Below are 21,853 nucleotides of genomic sequence, written 5' to 3'. Positions count from 1 at the left end.
AATGACCACAGGAAACTGGAATTAAAGAAATTTCAAATGGACAAATCAGTCTTAAGTAAACATTCCGTGAGAGATGATTATGGAAATCCCATTGGTTGATTCTAATACAATTATTATTTTTTTTTTAATTTCTCTTAATTTATTATTAGGTTTTGTGATGACTTCCTTATTTAAAATTGTTGTTTCTGGTAATAGTCTAACAATGCCATTAAGCCTAGTGATGTTTATGTCTACATTTTAAAATCAAGTTCTGTTTCCATTTTCATCTTCTACATCCTCTACATATTTCTAAGTCTCAAAATATCTCTTAACTGCATTCCCTTGCGATTTCAATTTGTTTAGTTCTTCACTCCAAGAACTCTCAGACTTGGATTTGATTCCATTTTTAAAATATTAAACTTGTCCAACAAGATTGTTTTGCTAAATGTCAAAAAGCCAAAATAAAAAAAAAAATTAGCCAGAAGTTTTAATGAGCAAAAATTATTTATGTAAAAAAGTCAGCACAATTCAGAGGATACATAGGTATTATTTATATGCTAAAAGTCTATGTTCATTATCTTTGATAAAGTAAAAAATAAATGTAACACAGATTTATTATTTAGGGTTAGGATACACAAATGATGATGAGAACTAACTTGTTTATAAAATTAATATAGCACTTCTAATTAAACGCATGAGAGCTCTAAGTGTCATGAGGAATTCCTAATACCACTCTTAGGTACTGGAAAGTTTAATCTGTAGATTAATGTTAGTCTGTAGAGAAATAATAATAATAAAAGAAAAATCCACAAAGGATTATATGTAAAATAATTAAGAGCAAATACTGCATAGGCCCTGGACAACAGCTAGCCTTGATGCTCACAGTGGCTGTAGACGTTGGAGTGGCCCAGGGGTCCTGGGGGAGGGGGTGGAAACTGTGGTGGTTGCATCGCAGGGGGCCTCTCAAAGGATCAGGACAGTGGTCACTTACCAAGAACAGAGAGATATCAACTCCAAAGTGTATTGTTTGAACATCAGTTGCAGCCATAGATTTTGAACTGAAAAGTCCCTAGCAGTTCAGCTTGCAAGGCAGTTTTCAGAAAATTATAGATACACTGCAGTTTTATATATATATATACACATACATATATATTCAATTAAAGCTGACTCTGTGAATTTCTTTACATTCCATTGTATTTCACTACTTATTTCCACTTTATTGTGCAAAGTTGGTCCTACTTGCAGCAAAACCAGCAAGAGGAAGCTACTGAATTGCTGCTCACTGTCATTTCAGCTAATCGCATTTGGCTATAATCGCAGTGGAACGCCAACAGCTGGGAAACAAATGTTGCCCTAATTCCCAAAGTTTCAATAATATGGATCTTCTGGAAGCAACTTTTCCCACTTCTGTAAAGGCCAATTTTCCTAGAGAACCATTACGATTACCTCCCTCCTCATCCTATGAGATCCCAGAGAGAATTTCCTTTCCTTCTACTTTAAAATAATATATTTGGATAAAATCGTTCATTGACTATTTTGAAATATAGGAATTCTAATCTTCCATCTATTACATCTACTTCCATCTACTACATCTAATCTTCCGTTCTACTATTCTACTATCCCTAAACATTCAGATAAATATTCAGATAACCGTGTAACAGTTTTTATTACACAAAAATTACCTTGATATTGTCTAACAATAATTTACTAAATGTTACCTAACATTTATAACGAGAAACATCCTTTGATTGTTGATTTATTTACGAGAGAGAGAAAAGATCTTCTATCTAGGAGGCTACTCCTATTGGCTTCATACACACACTCACTCACACTCACACACGGCTACAAATATCCAGATAAACTTTTATTTAGAGAAAATTTGCATCTTGCCTGTCACAGCAAGACCGATAGATGGTTTTGCCTTTTTTCTTAGTCATGAAAATGCCTGTAGAGTTAAATATTGGCAGAGTTGTAAATGCTTTTAGCAATGATATAAAAGTGGGGCCAAATTCATAAATGCATACCAGTTTACTTCTTTCTTCCTGAATACAAAGGATCTATAATTTGGTTTTATTTTGTTAATGTTTATTAACTTTCTGACAGTTGAATCCTGTTAGGAAAGTAATATAATAACTTGTCTCTTATACCCCATATTATAATCATATATTACCAACATTAAATAAGTATTGAATTCATATTGCATTTTTTTCAATAAAAATGTGTAAGACACTTTGTAAATTCTATAGTTCAATTATGATCTACCCTTAGTTGCGAAGAGAAAGTTGCACAAAACAAGATCTTCATGATCAACCCAAACCAAACTGACTGGACTTTGAACATTTTCCCAGAATTCCACAGAACAATTTGTTTTTCATAATTCTTTCTAACTCTCCCAAAAGTTACATTGATAAATATGCTGATAACTATAATAAACAGTGTAACATGGCCTATGATAGTACTGCCAACACCTTGGAACTACAAAAGAAGAGGTGCTATTGACCTTGTGTTCTGCTTTCAGTGTTCTATATTACAAAACTTCTTAGGAATTTTCCCTTATTTAAAAATAAAAAAGTTTTCTTATAATAAACTTTGTTTTTGCAACAGAGATTTTCTAATGCAATTAACTGCATAGTGCACTATTAAGATTGGGCTGGCATCATTTTTCTGACATTGGTAAATAAAATCAAAACTATCGTCTTGGGTCTATAGTTTTTATGGATGGTGGTGGCAGCTGCAAGCTCTACTTCTCTGGCTAGGAAATCCCACAAGCTTCCTAACGAGGGACTAAGACACATTTTCTTAAAAAATCTTAATATTTAAATTTGAAATCTAAATACAAATGGTAACCCAAGTGAATGTGTGACAAGATTTCAAGCATTCGATCAGTAAGAACTGGAATCCCATAGCTATACTTGAACTGTGGGTACTTTGGGGACATTACTTAAACTTTCCTGACCTGTTTCCTTACCTAAAAAGTGAGAGTGGTGATAAGTTTTAAAGAAATAATGATGCTAATAATAACAGCTTGACATTTATCAATAGTTTCACATGCAGGGCCTCACTGCTAGCACAATCCATGCCTTTGGGTAAATTAGGAAAAGATGATCTCTCTTGGTGATAGAGACTGTTCAACTAGAAAAAGGCTGTATTTTCCTCTAGGTGGCCTCAGCTCCAGGCACAGTTTCTTGGCATGCACCCTTGCATATGACACGACCTGTACAACTGTATTCAAACCCCTTTAGCCTTCCAACGACCCTGTGCTGTCGTGTTCTCATCCCACTTTTAAAATAAAGGGAGACATAGAAAAGTTAAACAATTTGCCCACATTCACAAAGTCAGGGTTTAGAACCAGGCAGTCTGGCTCTACCGTTCATCAGTTTACCCAGATTTTCATGCTGCCTCCATATGTGTCCAAAATATAATAATTTTCTAAGGTGAAAGATTTTATAAACAGTGGGATTGATGTATATATACATTATTCAGATTTTCTATGTTATAGTTATTAGCACTGATCCATTAGCGATTCTTGGATGGCTAATATATGCAAGGAATTGTGCCTTGAGATTTTATCTCTATGCAGATTGTGGATTTTCTATTACTGAACATTTAGACTCAGGATTAATATTGGAACATTGATCTCAGATTTTTCAGACCCTATATGTCCTTAATGATAGTTTTATGTAGCCATTATATTTTCCAAATAAAACAAACAAGGCCCAAACTGATTTTTTTCACAACTACAAGGAGGATAACTTTAGTCAAGTTGTCTGGCCATGTTAATCAGAAATCTGTTAAAACTTTGAAAGAAACCATCTCTCCTGGCAGGTGTGTACATCTATCCCCCTGTATGTGAAGTGCCTAGCACAGAAGGCCATTGTAAGAAGTAAAAATTGTTAATGAGAACATCAGCTGGATTTCTGCTCTGCACTACTTTATGTAAAACTGCCTGTTTTTAAGTGTTAACGGAATAGATATTACCATCCTCAGGAAAAAGAGTTCTAAAAACAAAACCATAAAATGTTGGAAAACAGCAGTTAAAGATTAATGGCTATGATAAATGTGTGGTTTATTAAATGACTAGTAATAAGATTAATTTTTTCCTTTCTTGCCCAAGAGATACTTAAAGTAATTGCATCTTTGAAAACTGCATCGTCATCATTTTATGCTTTTGATGATGTCATGGAATAGTACCATAAGCTGGGATAACGGTTTTTATATTTTTTTTGCTGTTACATTTATCTATAGGCCACTGGACACTACCATGATTTTGTAATATTCTACAGCATCTGTATGACAAAAGAGAGATCTCTAAATTATCCTGTTTCCTAAGTAAAATATTTGCCAATTTTAATGTTAAAATTAATGTATAGTAAAGTGTTCTGCAGAAATTTGGAGGTACCATAAAATACAATTAATGCCATTTTGCAGCATAAACATGCTGGGGATCACTAATGTGTACACTAAAAATAAAAAGAGTAAAAACAAACATTACTTGAAAACACTTCAAATGTTTAAAAATATCCATGTGCTCTTTGAACATATCCTCTCATCTTAAAGACCTGAATTTTTGAACTCTTCTTTTTCATATGTATCCACATTCCCATAAGTAAAATCCTCTTACCTTTGTCCTGAAGAAGATATCGTTACCTACCAGTTACTTCACAAAATTAAATGACTACAGCTCCCACTGGAATTCTCTCCACATAATCTCTGTTCAGCAACGAATCTGTACAGGTCTAAGACCTTAAAAGTAATTTCCAACTTAGACTCACAAATTCACTAAATACTCTCTGATTGTTATCTTCATGGTTATGTTTATATTGCATATTCATGCTTCAAAATAAGCATGGCTACTAACCTATAAAAATACTTTTCTATTACTGCTAGATGCTATTAAATCTTACAGAGCAGATTCTGATGAAGTTGTTTGAAATGTTTCTTGTTAAAAGATTTTCACTTCATTTATAAATAATGTTCTTAACTTTTAAGAGGGTGATGTATTTTAAAGTATTAGAAAGTATCCTATTGAATATTTTAAAGTACGAAGATGAAGAGAATTTCTATGAAGCATTATTTTGTGAGTTCCTGTCTTTTTTCCTGGGGTAAATGATTATTTTGGTCTACTACACAGAAATTATAAATGGTTGTATTGCTATTTAACAAACAGAAAAGGTATTCCATATATTCTATCTTCCTAACGGTGGCCTCAGAGAGCTTGTTTCAGTCGACAGACACGTGAGAATTTTGGTAAGTGGTTCCTAATAGTGTGAAAAAGTTCATTTACCTCTCAAGACCTAACATTGACCAGGCAAACATTAGACCTACTACTTCCAAAATGTCCAGCTTTAAACACTCTGTGCTCATGCCATTATGGCTGAAATACATATTTTTAAACATTAGTCTTCAAAGGATAAAATTGCAAATCAATTTATAATGGTTAAATGTCAATGTGAATTTTATGGCCAAAGACAATTAAATTATTCATAAGAGAAACATAACTGTTTTAATATCAAGTAAACACCATCATTTATGCTAAATCAAATAGATCATGTTCAGTTAATTAGAAATTTTCCAGATGTCACTTACGAGATGCCTATAAATACTTAATAGGAAAACAGGAAAATGTTTGCAAAAATTTATGCAATAATAGAACACAGAATAAACTTTCACCAACCATTTTTAAGTTCTAGCTTACTTTATTTGTCTTTTTTCTCCCTTGCAAAGTTTAAGGCACACAAACAAGAATATACAAACAGGATAGTATTTAAGTCAAAGAAGTATTTCTGTGTGTTTAAAAATCACCTTATGCTCAAAAATTGGTCTCTGCTGTTCATTAATTTGCAAGAATAATTCCAACAAATACAAAGACAGTCAGATATGTAATTCACACATTCAGATGAGTCTAAAGAGTGAACTTTTTCTTCAAAGCTAAATTATGGGAGAAAGGGAGCTAATGTTATAGATTCTGTAACATTCTTATTTGATACTGTAAAATTTTCATTTTTATAAACAATCTAATTTTCTCCCCCCCAAAAAAAAACGTAAGCAGCATGGATTTTCAAATAACATTTTATTTAATTATACTGTCTTCAAAGGGCCAAAAAGTTAATAGAGAGTAATCGATAACTAGACATTTAAGAATTATATTCTGAAGATGTAGAACATCACACATTGCTGAGGGGAAATCAGTAACAATTAAGCTTAATAAGCGAGTTTCTAAAGGTCTGGCTTCACTGCTGATTAAGTTGCTGTCATCTATCATCTATCTCTACCTCCAGTGACACCTGTTATAAGATGCACAGAATATTAAAAGAAATTTGTGCTTTTTACATTAAAAAACCTTTCCGCACTTAAAACACATGCCCATATTCATTCAACAAATATTTATTGCAACACTTTAATTAGCATCACAAGAGATTTCAATAAGTCTAGCTATCTATGCTCAGTTTTCACGTACAGCCCTATTCATGCATCCTAGGCTTTTGATTATCTTCGCGGTTTTAAAGAGACCTTTCCAAAAAGAAAGAAAGAATGAATCAAATATAAATTGCTCAACAACCGGAGAGTGAAAGTAGAAGAAAAAGAAAAATCAAAGCGAACGCTGGGAAGCTTGCCAATTCTGATCCATTTCCCGTGCAATGACTCCATCGACCTAATAGGGCACCTACTGTGTGCACGAACGTGCAGTCGTCACCGTGTACACCTCAGCCCAACTCGAGCCCACTTCATTTTCTAAGAAGTCCCCAACTTGGAAGGAGGTGTGCAAAGGAAAGGCCAAGTCCCCTGTTCTTTGTCAGTTCTACTGAGAACAAAGGCTGCGTGCCCAGGGGTGGCCAGCGACCCACCGAGAGCAGATTTGATCTCAGATATCCTCAGAGAGAACACGGTGCGGGGACTGAAGTCCAGCCAGCCCATCAGGGGTTCTTTGCAGCAGCGACTCCTCCGGCTCTGCACTTTTTCTGCCTCCGCGGTACCCCACCCCTCTCGCAGGTGCCGTGCCCCGCCCTGTGGCAAACCGTCTTACAAAGAAAGTGGAAATTACGCCTGGAAAGCGCTGTGCTGCTTATGATGAAGCAGGGCTCGCTTCGCAGTTATTGTACCAGATACTTTCAAAAAAAATAATAAAACTTTTTTACGCGTGTTTTGGTGGGGCAGGGAACAAAGCAGAATGCAATCCAGTACTCCTGCCTCCTCTCGGCCCCCTACTGGGCACGGGTACCCAAAGCTCGGGAGAGCCTCCACCCCAGGACAAGCTGCCCCGCACCGCCCTGGCCCACGCGCTCCACGGTCCCCGCCCGGCTCGTCCGCGTGGCGGGCAGGCAGCCCTTTGACTTACCGCTGACCACCCGGCGGCAGAAGACTCCGTGGCCGCAGAGCAGCGCGGCGCCCAGCAGCAGTGAGACCACGCGGCTCATCGCTGCGCGGCTCCAGCAGCAAGTGTCGCGTGGGGCTAAGGTGGCCTCTGCTCGCTGCGCGGCCCGGGCTCGAACCCCTGGCCCTCCCTGCCTTCTCGCGAACCCTACTCCTGCCGCCAAAGCCCAGCCGCCAGGCCCCCCGTACGCATTGCCTTTGGCAGGACCTGGCGCCGGGCGCGCTGGGGCTGCGCGCGGGTGTGCTGGACTGGAGCGCACGACTCGGCGGGTGCACTTTCAGGGAGAGGGAAGAGAAGTTAGGGGGTCTTAGGGGTGTCTATCCCAGGGGTGAAGCAGGAGCTCTGGGTGGACCCCACCGGCCCTATTTGCTCTTCTCCCCGGCCTCCGGCGAATGAGGGGCTGAGCCCTTGCGCCCGGGTCGCAGCTCACAGCAGCAGCAGCATCTCTGCGCTGGGGGCGCGGTCTTATATACCCACATCCCGAGGTTCCAGCCCCATGCAAGTAATAATTTTTAACTACTTCGTCTCTCCCGCTGTGCGGAGCACCCCGGCCCCTCCCCTAAAAACCGGAGCCACTTTGAAAACAGTCCAGTCAGCAGCTCCACCTCCTCCACGCCACTCCTCCCGGTCTCCTCTCTCCATTCGCTAACGGCCCCGAGACTCATTTGTGTAGAATGTGACAGCTTTGCTATTAAACTCTGGCAAAAGTTGGATCCATTTGGTTTTCTCCAAGATTAATGTCCACGGGGATGCCAAGTTGTGGGGCCTTTCTCTTTTTTGTGCTAAATTGCTTGATCATATGTACTGCGAGATGCAGGGCATCAGCCACTATTTAAGATGGATTGGCAGAGTGGGAGCCAAAACTTGCTCAGTGAATTATACAATGTGGTAGGTTTTCCCTCACCTAGATTCTGCAAATAGATTACTTCCAAGTAGCTTGTTTGACTAAATTGCCACAGGAATAAATTGAAGAGATATTTGAAGCAAGGTTTTCCCAATGGGTTTCAAGCTCAGTATTTGCAGTTCCAGAGAAAACCATCAAGGCAAAATATTCTGAATACTTGGGAATTTCCTGGATATAAATGTATCCATTTCTTTGCAATCACCAGTGACCTATGGTTTACATTAGAAGCAAGTCTTGTTTTAAAACCAACAAAGGCATTTTTCCATAACCTTACTGAGCCTTTATTAAAACAATCCACCCAACCATGCTAGAGTTTCTTGGATCATTAGAGAGAAGTTCATGAGTTTCATCTGTATCTGGTCCATGAGAGGAATCTTGAGGATGCTCTCATAATGAATGAACTTCAGTAGAATTGGTATTTTTGCCATTATGCTGTTTTAAATGCCCCAGGGTTTGTTAAATAAAATCTTTTGGTTGTAATGGATAGTACACTTCCCTGTGACACCTTCCTGTCTTTGGTTTTCTTAATTCACAAGTACACTCTAAACATTTGTTGGACTATTTTCTTGAAAAAAGAAGGTCAAGTCTTACAGAATATAAAATTTTAGTACTTGGAAAGGCCTTAAAGATTATTAAACCCACCCTACTCAAGAAAATAGAATTCCAAAATAATTATAAAGACATTTATCACTTTATTTTTTCTTGTATAACCATGAAAAATACTAATTTCATATCAGGACATGGGCAATTAATAAATCTATAGAGGGTAAAGGTTTTTGAGTTTCACCAACAGCTAAACATCCAAAGGAAACAGGCATTGCTAGGATTTTTAATGGAAAATGAAAAACAGATACATTTTCGAGGCAAGGGAGGATTGTTCAGCCCTGTGAACCCTTTCAAAGTGTCACTGGTGTGGCTGTGGTCCAGGGACTCACAGTCCAGTGTGGACAAAGAAACATAGTAACAACTGTGTGTATAAATGCTACAGTGAGAGAGTAAATGGAATGTCGTGGTTAGCACAGAGGAATGAGGAATGAGGAATGAGGTGTTTTTGCAGGAATTTTCTAGTAGCAGTCCAGGTTGAGGGTGATGATCCTCATTCGCTGGTGACCTGAGTTACTTCTCCAAATGCCTGCATAACTAGGATTCTGAATAGGAGTTCTCATGCCAGTCTAATTCCAGATATTTCTGTAGCCCAGAGCTATCATGAAAAGGTCCCTCTTTGGGAAAGGATATCAGTGGATTATAATATAGACATTGGATATAATTTCCTATATGTCAGTAGACCCCCAAACACCCCAAATGTCTCCAACATCCAAAATGCCAGCAAGTCCTCGAAGCCATTATTGGCAAGAGTGAGCTCCCTGGTTTTTGTATTTCAGAAAATCCAAATTACAATAATACCTGAATCTTTGATATGGTTGTACAGACACCCTAAAATATAATTTCTTATCTTTAGGTTAGAATTCTCTCTTTTCAGGGTGCCCCTTCTGGTTTACTAGGATTGCTCAGCAGTTATTTGGATAGCTGTTTGGTTTATCAGAAAAACAACGTATCAAGGGCTCTTATTAGATACGATGTTTTTCAGGGACTGGCTGGTAAGACTAGCTTTTTTCTTTGTTCCTCCATTTCTAGAAAACATCTGGATAGATCATCACTAAATTGAGAGAGCATATTTTGGGTAGTCTTAAATATAGAATATGAGTAGTACTAGATATCCCTTTTGAAGATCATGGCAGGAAGGAGATGTCTCTCACTTAATTTTTTTCATGCAGTGTAGTAGGAGATATAAACCCAAAACTTTCAACAAGACTGCATTTAAAAAAATATTACAATTACTGGTCATCAGGGGAAAACAACAAATATTCACTTTTTTAAATAAATGACTTTCACTGTTTTTCCATGTGGAAATATGTAAGGTATCACAGGAGACAAATGACTTTCTCATAGAAACATATTTTAGCTCCACATTAGTGGATCAAAATGAGAAGTTTAAGAACTGCTTTCGGATCAGTCGAGTGACTGGGGCTCCCTCAAAGGCCACCTTGGGGTTATATGAGGAATGTTTGGGCATGTGTAGAGCAGGGCCTCCAGCGTGACCAGACCACATAACTGGTGACTGGCAGTCAGGAGAGAGGTCCATCGCAAGTTAACATTCTCTGCCCAATTTCTAAAAATTTCAACTGAGAACTTCAAACTGATGAGGCTAAGGAGGTCAACATTGATTCAAAATTTAAAACACATCTCTTCAAGCTCCAAAATAGAAAGGTGAGCTCAATAAGAGTGATTCCCAATGAAATCTCCAGCATGAATCAATTGCTGAGTCTCTAGAGGCTCTGCAACATCAATTGAGCAACATTTGGAATCCAAAGTTTTGGAAAGTGACATCAGGGTCCTTAATAGTACACTATGGAATCTGTACTTCCCAAATATACAAATTACTCTTCCACTCTCCCCATTCCCTTCAAATATCTGCAATTCCCAGTGAGCATCTGTTTCACATGTCCATTAATAAGTCTCCAGGACAGACAGTCTGAATTCCAGGCACTGATTTGCATTTAGTGGCTCCTCACTTGGGCAACTAGAGACAGGGGTTTCAGCCTCCGTCATAGCAGGGTTCATCATATGTGTCCCAGAACAAAAAAGTGGCAAAGATGGTTGTCTTAATCAGTTCGGGCTGCTATGACAAAGCACCATAAACTAGGTGCCCTATGAACAACATAAATTTATTTCTCACAGTTCCGGAGGCTGGAAATCTGAGATCAAGGTGCCAGCACAGTTCAGTTCCAGTGAGGGCACGCCACAGGATCATAGACGGCCGACTTCTGGTTTTATCCTTACACAATGGGAAGAGGACCAGAGACTTCTCTGGGATCCCTTTTACGAGGGCAGCAGCACCACTCATGAGGGCTCCACTCTTATGCCTTACCTGCCTACCCCAAAAATCCCACCTCCTAAAACCATCCTATTAGAGATAGGATTTCAACATATGAATTTGGGGACACAAACATTTAGTTCAACGGTCTACAAAAGAGATTTGTTACAATGTTTGAAATTATTATAACAATATATTTGAAATGTTAGTGTAATCCAATATTAATTCCATTACACTTTATTTAGTGATGGTTAATGATTCTCCTAAGCACTATAAATACTATTGCTAGGACATAATAAAATAAATATTTGAAAGTGAAAAAATAAAACCATTCCTATATAACTACTTTGGTAGTAGGCAAAAACAGTTGTTTTTTTTTTTTCTGAGTAATTATTAGTTGTCAATTCCAGGAAGACAGCATTGAATCCAAGAGTTTTCCTCCCAATTCTTCAGAAATGACACATTGGCATCTGTGTGGGCATGTACCTGGCTCAAATGCAAGGATGAGCAGTTGGCCAAATTCCCCCCGAGATTTATTTATTCTTTTCAAAACATGTCTGTCCTATAGAATACGTGACCTCATTCGAGTGCCAGTTCTCTTCCTCTAACCCCAGAAGTCTCAGTCATCACAGGGCTATCCAGGGGACTGCCACTGTTCATAACGCTGTTAGAATTTAATGAAGAATTATACACACTATCAAAAAAAACAAAAACAAAAACAAAACAAAACAAAACAAAAAAACACTTTCCGGCCATTTAAAATTTTAATTTAGGAAATGTTGAGTCTGTTACATGCTCTGACCATTCAGGTGATGAGTTAAAAATATTTATGGAACTCAGTTACTAGAGACATATCTTAAATCTGAAGAATCATACACATTTATGTGCATGTCTAACTACATACCAACTCAGTAAATTAAAATTTCCTTTTAGTGCTTCCATATCATTTAAAGCAATGTAATCCGGTACTGTTGCTATAATTCTAGCATAAGCACATACTTTTTATTCTAATGTTTGTTTATCACTAAGTTTGGTCTTAATATACATTAATACAATAAAACAAAATCGAGATAATTAAACCAAAAAAGATATAAGCTAAAGTCATCCTTGCTTCAAGTGTCCAGCCTGAATTATCTAGGTATGCAACTGATAAAACCCTCAGGGTACTGTGATATGGAAAAATCACTTGGCTAACAGAAACATAAATGTAAATTTTCAGTTAATATGATCTTGGGCCAGTTTCTAGACTTTTTTGGTTTTCACTTTTAACATTTTCAAAGAATGGGTCATAGAAGTTCTGTACTTCCCAAATGGATAGCATTCTGCCCCAGAAAAATTCAGTTATTTCACAAATTTTTCAATCTTAATATTTATATACATTAAGAATTATCCCCAGACAGAAGTCATATGTTATCTGTATGTATGCAATAATTTTCCAAATGTATATAGTTTATTTTTTAAATATTACTAAATTCATAAAATATTCTTCCACATATTTTCGATCAATAGTTACTGAAAGAACAATTGTCATGTGGTGTCCTTGAAAAATATGTACATTAAAAATAAGGCTTAATTCTCAAAAAAGTTGGGAATCACTAGGCTAGATTATTTCTAAAGTCTTCTTTAGCTTTACAATTCTATTTTTCTAAAGTTAGGAAAATCTAACACTATTTTTCCTTCCTTTCTTCCTCCATCCCTCTCCCCTTCCTTTCTTTTACTCTTTCCTCCCTCCTTTTCTTTCTTTCTCTCTTTCTTTCCATAAAAAGATGTCAGTTTATCATGAATGGGTATACTCTATTATTAAATTTACAAATTAATCAGAAAACAGGAGTCCTGGAAAAATCTCTGTAGTTCTTTGTATAACAGATGGACATATTACAGATGCCATATAAATAGGAAATCCAAACAAAGCAAAATAAAACTGAGTGCCAAGCTGAAAGAAAATTAAACTAAGAGACCATAAAGCCATAAATGAATATTTGATGAACCAAAAATTTTTTTATAAAAGTTTTTTATAAAGCTCCACTTTACCAGAATATTTGATGAACCAAAAATTTTTTTATAAAATTTTTTATAAAGCTCCACTTTACCAGAAAGAAAATCGTACCATGAAGAGGAATAGCTAAAGATCTACAAAACATAAAACATGGCTTTATGACATTCACAAATATCCACTGTTTCTCCAAATATATCAAGTAACTAGAAAACAATGGTGCCAAAGCAGCCATAATAGCAATAAACTGGGTTATGTGGAATGACATATAAAGTTAGCAGGAATTTGAGGGGAAAAAACGAAGGTATTAGGACCAAAAAAAATCAATTTAAATATCCTTCTGGAGGTACATCTGTCACTCTCTTATTTTTTCACACACTGTTTCTAAAGGTAAATGGCTCATGTGTCAAATGCATGTGTAGAATGCAGCACAGCAAAATGGAAATTGGGGGAATAGTAAGGAACACACTGTTAGGTAACTTGCAGATACTGGCATCCATAAAAGTCTCTTTTATCCTGTAGACTGTGCTTTTTTAAAAAATAAAAGTTACTATTTATCTGTAATAAAGTTTAAATATTCTGCTTTCAAATACACTTCTTTAAAATAATCCTGAACAGAAAAGGGGAAAAAATGACAAAAGTAAGTACATTTCTGCCGTCAATTCCTTTATACGAAAAATAAATAAATAAATTGACCCTGTCACATAAGGAATTGATGCTAGATGCTATAATATTTCTCTCCAAGGAGTAGACACAAGGATTCATAAAGCAGACTTAATTTTCAAGAGCTTTCAAGACAGAAAAAAGGCAAGAAATCATTGTGAATGTATTAGCTAAGTACCTCCTATCTTCTCTAATGGATAGGAGTCATTTAATAATGAGACTAAAAAAAAAATTTTTAATGGTTTATATTTTTAAATATTTATGAAGTTAAATAATACACTCATTGCAAAAAGATACAAAGTTCTTAATACAGGACAGAGGTGGGCCTCAATATTTTAATCCCCTAATCGGTCCCCCCACCATCTACATCAACCCCTCCTTAAAACACCTTACTCTACATGGCTTATTCTAACATGTAGATGGCCACTAGGACCATGGGATCCTCTTCCAGACTCTACATGGTTTTCCCTAATCCAAGTTAATAGTTCAGGGTGCTAAGAAGCTCTTCATGATGATCATAAAGGAAGTGAAGACACTGTCTTTCTGTCTCTACCTTGATCTGCAAAAAGACCTTCTCTGACCACATAATCCAAATCTACTCCTGCTTATCCCTCTTCTAGTTTGTTTCTGTAACTGCATTTGTTATTTATTTAACAATCATTTACTAAGCACAGATTGCACTTATTCTGTTAAAGGTGTTACTTGTTTATGATATCAGGTTTGCAAAGTGAAAGGTTCCCCAGTGTAATCCACATCACTGGCATTTAAGAATCATAGGTTAAACATTCCATTCCTATTTTGCAGAAATTGCAGTCATCCTCACTTTAGCTGTACGTATTTTTTTGTGAGAGTAAATATAAATCCAAAATTCTGATGTACATTCCTAGATGATAATATTAGAGAATATAAATTTTGTTTCTCCCTCCACACGGCTATATATTTCCACCAGTAACATCTTCCATGAATGCAATGGCAACACATTGTCTGGCAAAGTCCTAATTTGCCCAGAACAGTACCATTCACACCCTGATACTCCCCAAGTGGCTGACTATCACCTCTTACATGTTTATCTTTTAATTGCCAGAAAAAGTATTTCCTGCTCTTACATATTTTTTAATATCACATTATATTTTTTCTTCAGTAGTTAGTTGGGTACATTATGTCTCTTTATGTGTACACATCAATCTCCTTTAGAGCAGATACAATATTATAATATATCCTGTATCCTAGTGCCTAACATTAGGAATTCAATAAATTCTGACCTCAATGAAAAAAATTTTAAAGCCTACAAATAGCAATTACAGACTAAAATTTTACCTATCTGAATTTTAATACAACCACACTTTTATTGAGGATATCTAATAAATATAAATAAAAACATGCTATTGCTTGTTCAAATGGTTATCTGAAATTCATGTGAAAAATTCTTAGGATTTAAAATAATTTTATAACTTTTTATCAAATTGCTCCAAACTTTCTGAGTTATGAAACTACCTGTTCTTTTGCTGAGCTTTGCGGCTGCGATTTCTAGTGTGGTGTTAAGGTGAAACCCAAAAGAAATAGAAAACACCTAAATCAAGTGGCCATAATAACCATACCTCCTTCCAAAAAAGCCATAGAGATATTTTGTGGAGCCCTTAGGATTCATAAAACACACTTTGAAAACCATAGTTTCAATCAACAAATAGCAATAATACCCTGTCCTGAGGGTCAAAATGTTCAGAATCTACAAAAAGCAATCAAAGCTCAAATAGGTTAAAAAGGCTTTTGAAAAGATTCAGAAAAAATGGAGGAGAGTTGATTCATTTTAGTTACTAACTGACAGATGATGCAAATGTAATGACATTCTAGGCCTATATGATTTTAAGGGGAAAAATTATTCATTTTTGAACTCAATGATAATTTCAAAATTCTCCCTGCATTTATAAAAATTAAAAAGGAATACCATCTTGCTAAATATGAACTATCTGTCTGTCTTTTCTGTCTCACCTTTAATGTGCTAGTTTCCAATTGCTGTTCTAAGTTGTCATAGCAACAAAATGCTATTTTCAATAAGTTTTGGTAGAAAACCTGTTCAGAACACCTAATTTATTATAAGTGGAATACATTCAGCTGGTTGCATGTATGACAGATTTTTAAATTTTTTTAAGAAAGCATTTGATCATATTATTCCTAATGACTACTACTTCTTAACCCTTTTATGACATAAAATAACTCTCTTACAGTTCATACATAATAATAGGAATAACTTCTGTGCAGACATGCCTGTAGTTAATCCAAAGAGTTAACTGGAATTTATGTTTTAACCTCCCTCAGCTCTAGTACTTCCAATTATCCTATACCAGTCTATCAACATATTGTTTGTCAGAAATATAGGTTTCTCATATATTCATTATTTTAACTTCTTGACTTGCTTCCACTATTAATATAAACACACTTGTAGAAAAATAATACCCAAATTAGAAGAAAATTTTTTGCACACTGCCACCACCAAAGCTCCCATTCAAAAAGAATACACTAATTTTTACATATGCTACTGCTCGAAAGTTTTCATTTTATTCTTTTTGTCCAATACAATAACTTTTTAATTCTTCTTCACTGCATATGAAGCCCTCCAAAATTTGACCCTCTTTATCTTTCTAGATCCATTTATATTTCCTACTTTCATAAATCAGCCAGTACCAACAACCAGGTGACCAATAGTTTTTCTTTGTGTTTTCTCACCTCTGTGTGTACTTCTACAATTTCCCTACCCTTTCCATTCTGGTCTCTTTCGCTATATCTGTCCTAAATATTGGCTCCTCTTTCCTCTGAAAAAGCCATCTCAGATCTCTTCTTTTCTTCCCCGAATGGATAAAAATTATTCACTTAGTCATTGAATAAAACTAACCTCATAGAATATTTCAGACTACCAATATTCACAAATTACTTAGCTGCTTACATGTTTACATTTTACCTGCTCAACTGGCAGCCAAGTTCATTCAGAACAGAACCATGTCTGGTATGTCTTTTTCCAACCCAACATCAATTTTGTCTATTTTATTTAATAAAAGAGAATTGAGAATGCAAATCATATTCCAGATCCTTCCTGCCTTCCAATGACACATGTTAATAAGTCACTTTACACCCATATATCATCAGACATATGGGAACATTTTGGGGAATTAAAGATGAAGGAATGCATTGTTCCTTGTCTCTTCTTTAAATTGTATTACCTTATTCTCAGATACCGCATAAATGTTACCAGCAACCACTTAACTTCACAAGTTACCGATCAACAGAGACCTTGGTATACCCTCGAAATGTACATATGAAAGCTGTGAAAAGGGGCTGAGAGGCCAGGAAACAATACCAGAAACAAGCATTTCTTTTCTGCTTAACTACCAGTTATGCCATCTTAAGGTTTCATGACAAGACAAAGAAAATAAAATATTCTACATTTTTGGTTCCTTTTCCTATACGCCTAAGAAAGTCACCTGACGTCCTTCCAGGAACACGATTACCTGTGGAGAACAGTCTCCATTGAGCCGGCAAAGACCCACTTTCCACTCACAGGGCAAGCCTGACAGGAATCACAGAGTAAGAGTGGAGCATTTGAATGAGGACACATTTGTTTTCACACAAGGCAATAGCTTATTTACTGCCTTTAAAGTTAACAAAAATAAGGTGTGGTTTGCTTTCTTGCACTTATTTTAATGCAAACAATTCACCAAGAGCCTTGGGCATGGCAAATTTCTTTCTTTATTCTGGCATTTAAAAAAGCGCAGCTCTATTGATTCATTGTGTGAATAATACAATTTGAAATATCATTCTTCAATATATCATCAAAGAATTAAAATATCATGCATTCTGTATTATGTGTTTTTTGAAAGTTGTGGTCAGAATATAGACAGTATTTTATTGACTTAAACTTTTAAACCTTGATAGATTTATTGTTTTAAGTCACAGTGTAAAGTAATAAATAATACAATTTTGAATATGAAATCCTTTCATTGGCACTTTAGAGGAGCAGAAAAGGGAATGCATAAAGTCTTACCAGAAGTAGCCTAACCATTATGAACTAAGGCCAAATTACCTTATTTTTAAAAAAGATCCAATATATTTTATTTGGTGTTTCAGTAAAGTATTATTAGCTGGGCTGTTAAAGCTAAACTCAGATCTTCGCACTGGATAATGTTATTGGAGACTCTGAGATTGACTTGGTCTTCTCTTTCTTATGAGGCAAATAATAATAATAATAATAATAATAATAATAATAACAACAACAATAATAAGTGCCAGGCACTGTTTTGAAAGGTTTATACATCTCATTTCATCCCCACAAAAGTCTTATGATCCTCTTGTTATCTCATTTTTAAAGATAAGGAAACTGAGGCACAGGATGCTAAGTAACTTGCCCAAGGTCACACATGGCTAACTGATAACGGCCGGGATTTGAACCCAGGCAATCAGGCTCTAGAACCTGTGCTCTTAACACAACATCACACCACCTCTCGTGCAACCGAAATGGAAAGACTAGAGCCTCCACTAACTGCTGTTTGCCAAGACATTTTTTTCCTATTCCACATACCTATTCCTCTACCCATCACATAGCCATTCACTAGCTCTAACCAAAACTAAGCCAATGTTTCCCAAAGATGATTGGGATGGTTTTAGGTGAAATACAGATTCTTAAAATTTTAATAGTTATATTTGTACTTTGAGATGTATTAAGAAATCAATAAAATTAGCCCATAAAAACACAATCTTACAAATATCACTGCTTGGACAAATCCAAATAAAATAGTAAAGAATTTAGGTAATTTTAAAAATATATTAAGTAAATAATAGGACTGGTGGTAAACAAATGGGGCAGAGTTTTTGAGGCTGTCGTTACGAACGATGGAAGCTTACTACACATTAAAGCCAAGCTCTTTTCTGAGAGCTGGGTTTCCAGATAGACTGGCCCTAGAGTGTCTCCACTAAACTAAGACAGAATTACTTTTTAACTGTGTCACAGTGTGGCTAGACTTCCTCACCTTTTTCTTATATAAAACTACACACTTTCTCCTGTCACAACGCAGGGTCGCCAAGACAGTCATATCCATCATTCAGCTACAGCCTTTCCAACGGGAAGCCCATGTCCAGCCTCATGGAGCTCACATCTCTTCTGTCCTCAGAACACCTAGTTGGGCCCTTTGGTAAAGGCCTGAGGAGCAAACAGGGGTGAAAGTGAGTACAGATGGAAAGAATAAGAAATTGTGACACCTGGGGGACCAAAAAGGGAAGGCAGCGACTCATGCTAAGCAGTGTCTTAAGCACTGCAGTGACTAGCTAGTTTACTCGTGTGAATAAGTCTGAGATGAAAGCATCATTGTCCCTTTGTACAGATAAGGAAACAAAGCCCACAAAGCGAGCAGAGGGTGAGGCCAGGCTCTGCCATTCCGAAGCTGGAGGACTTCTACTATACTTTGCAATAAAGACTGAAGAAGGTAAGCGATACATGGAGGATGAAATGAAGCTAAAAGTGACTCTGAAAAGATATATTTCAAATCCTGATTTTAATAGGTTAAAAGGTAAAGTAAGAAAGAGCAACATGGTCATGTCCCCAGAGCTACAACCTAGATATTCAAATGGCCAGTTCAATGCTCTTTCTAGCACCTTTTCGGAAAAGGCTTAGGCATTCACTGGAAGGTATAGCTGAAGAAGATGCTTAAATCAAACCAAATGGAAGGAAGCACTGCTGTGCCAAGTCACAGAGTTAGCACACACTCAATGGCTGGCAGCCATGGAAACAATTTCTGCTGAATAGGTTACAAAATAAATAGGCTACTGCAGGGCACTCTTCAAGCAGTTTAATTTCATGATGTTGAAATAAAAAATGTTGAGTATTTAGCGGGTTGGCAGGGATTGGAGCTGACAGTTACCCTGTTGAAAATCTTTATTAGAAGTACTGATACTTTATTGTAACACTAATTAGTACTTTTTAAAATTTAAAATCCTCATACATTGTTGGTGGGATTGCATATTGGTGCAGACACTATGGAAAACAGTCTGGAAGTTTCTCAAAAGATTAAAAATGGATATATCTTTTGACCCAGCAATTTCACTTTTGGGTATTTATTCAAAGAAAACCCAAACAATAATTTGTAAAGATCTATGCATCCCAATATTCATGGCAGCACAATTTACAAGAGCCAAGATATAGAAGCAACCTAAGTGCCCATCAACAGACAACTGGATAAAGAAATTATGGTTCATAAATACAATGGAATATTACTCAGCCATTAAAAAAATGAAATCCTACCATTTGCAATGACATGGATGGACCTAGAGGTTCTTATGTTGAGTGAAATAAGTCAGACAGAAAAAGATAAGTACCATATGACTTCACTTATATGGGGAATCTAAGGAACAAAAGAACAAACTAATCAAAAACTGACTCACAATTATAGAAGACAATTTGGTGACGGAAAGAGAGAATGTGGGTTTGGGGGTCTGGGAGAATGGGGTAAAGGGTTAAAGAATTAGTAGTTGAAAGATGGTCACAGGGATGGGGAGCACAGCACAGAGAATGTAGTTAGCATTAATATATTGGCTAGGTGGAAAACCAGAGGAGAGAAGGAACAATTAGGGGGATGGTTTTATAAACTATATAAATGTCTGACCAATGTACTGAATACTTGAAACCAATAAAAAAAATAAGAAAGAAAGAAAGAAAAAGAAAGAAAGAAAGAAAGAAAGAAAGAAAGAAAGAAAGAAAGAAAGAAAGAAAGAAAGAAAGAAAATAAGAAAGAAAAACAGAATTTAAAAGCTGAGTTAAATTGTTTCTTCAAAGACAAACTACAACAGACATGTTCTTCTCAATGACTTACCATATCACCGATTAAAGAGCCATCTTTGCCTTCATCTCCCCATGGTGTCTTCCCCATGATTGGGGTTATATAAATGTTTTCTTGAATTGAATCAAACTCATTATAAAGATTGAAACACCTGTGCAGAAATAAGTGAACATCCTTTAAGTGTAAATGAAAGAAAAATCATAAAATAAAAAAGCATTTGTATTTCTAGCAGTTTGTATTTATCTTCTTCTATAGCCATCTGTTAGGAAAGTCATTATCATAAAAACAATTTTGATCAATAATGACAAAAATTATCCCCAAATTATTATAACTCTGCTTACTCAATGATTCATAGTCACATATTTTACCTTCTTGATTGGTATTTTAATGCACAATGCTGTTATTTAGAGGCTTATTAACCCACCTTTTAACTCCAGACAATCCTCTTTAACCAAGCTTTTTATTTTTAAAATGATACCAAACATAAACTTTCTGTTATGCTAATTTCTTTGCATTTATGAGTATTTCTCCCACTGTCTTTAAATATTTTATAATAAATTATAAAAACATATTATATGCCATTACAGATAATGAAATCCAAGTAATCATAAGCCTAAATACTTGAAATTCTGTTTAGTTATTTCCTTTTCCCTTCTCTAGTAATCATAGAAATGTAAAGCTGTTTAATTTAAAAGGTCACAATTTCACAAGGAACTAATAATGCTAACTTTGTAAACCTGAAATGCATGATTGCCTCATTGAAAATAATCTTTGCAACATAATAAAAGAATAACTATCTATGGCCTACAATTTGAGTGATTTATATTATAGGGTTCTACTTCTTCCCAGACCTTCAGTCTATAAGGAATTTTCTAGCAAAGCAAATTTTGTGTGGAACTAAATCTGTGAAGACCCTGAGTGGCACTGAGAAAATTATCCAAGGAAACAAGGCAGGATATTTTTAAGGCAATAGTTTCTTCTTAGAGTAAGTTCAGAAACTTTCCTCATTCCCACCCCCACCCCCACTTAAGACCATAATTACATTTTATTTGGCTACAGCCTCTTTATCATTCTAGGTAGATTGTATTACTTTGACAAATATTGACCCTCCCATCGAACCTTCTATGGGAGAATTAAAATTCTCCACTTCACTGGTTTTTATTTGGCCATGTGATTTACTTTGGCTTTACAGGACGTGAGAGGATATGAGATGTCACATCCAAGCAAAAACTTAAAATGCTCATGG

The 21,853-nt window shown here is 36.0% G+C and overlaps 1 protein-coding gene across 7 annotated transcripts in view; it reads right to left on the bottom strand.

Annotated features, from left to right (window-relative positions):
* CHODL (chondrolectin) overlaps positions 1–21,853 on the bottom strand; it is a 263,500-nt gene that overhangs the window by 11,535 nt on the left and 230,112 nt on the right. For 3 of the 7 annotated variants that reach the window (XM_039857335.1, XM_039857336.1, XM_039857337.1), the window contains one exon: positions 20,641–20,758. The exons of 3 other annotated variants lie outside the window; for them this stretch is intronic. Coding sequence is in view for 1 of the 4 variants with exons in the window: in XM_039857334.1 (XP_039713268.1) it covers positions 7,316–7,394 (79 nt within the window). In the remaining 3 variants the exon portion in view is untranslated. Of the gene's footprint in view, positions 1–7,315; positions 7,850–20,640; positions 20,759–21,853 lie in introns of those variants that run through there. One more of the 7 variants, XM_039857334.1, reaches the window with a different exon arrangement.

Source organism: Pteropus medius, unplaced genomic scaffold, assembly GCF_902729225.1.
Source record: "Pteropus medius unplaced genomic scaffold, Ma_sr-lr_union100, whole genome shotgun sequence".
In the NCBI taxonomy this organism is placed as follows: Eukaryota; Metazoa; Chordata; class Mammalia; order Chiroptera; family Pteropodidae; genus Pteropus; species Pteropus medius.
This window is presented reverse-complemented; position numbering and strand designations above follow the sequence as displayed.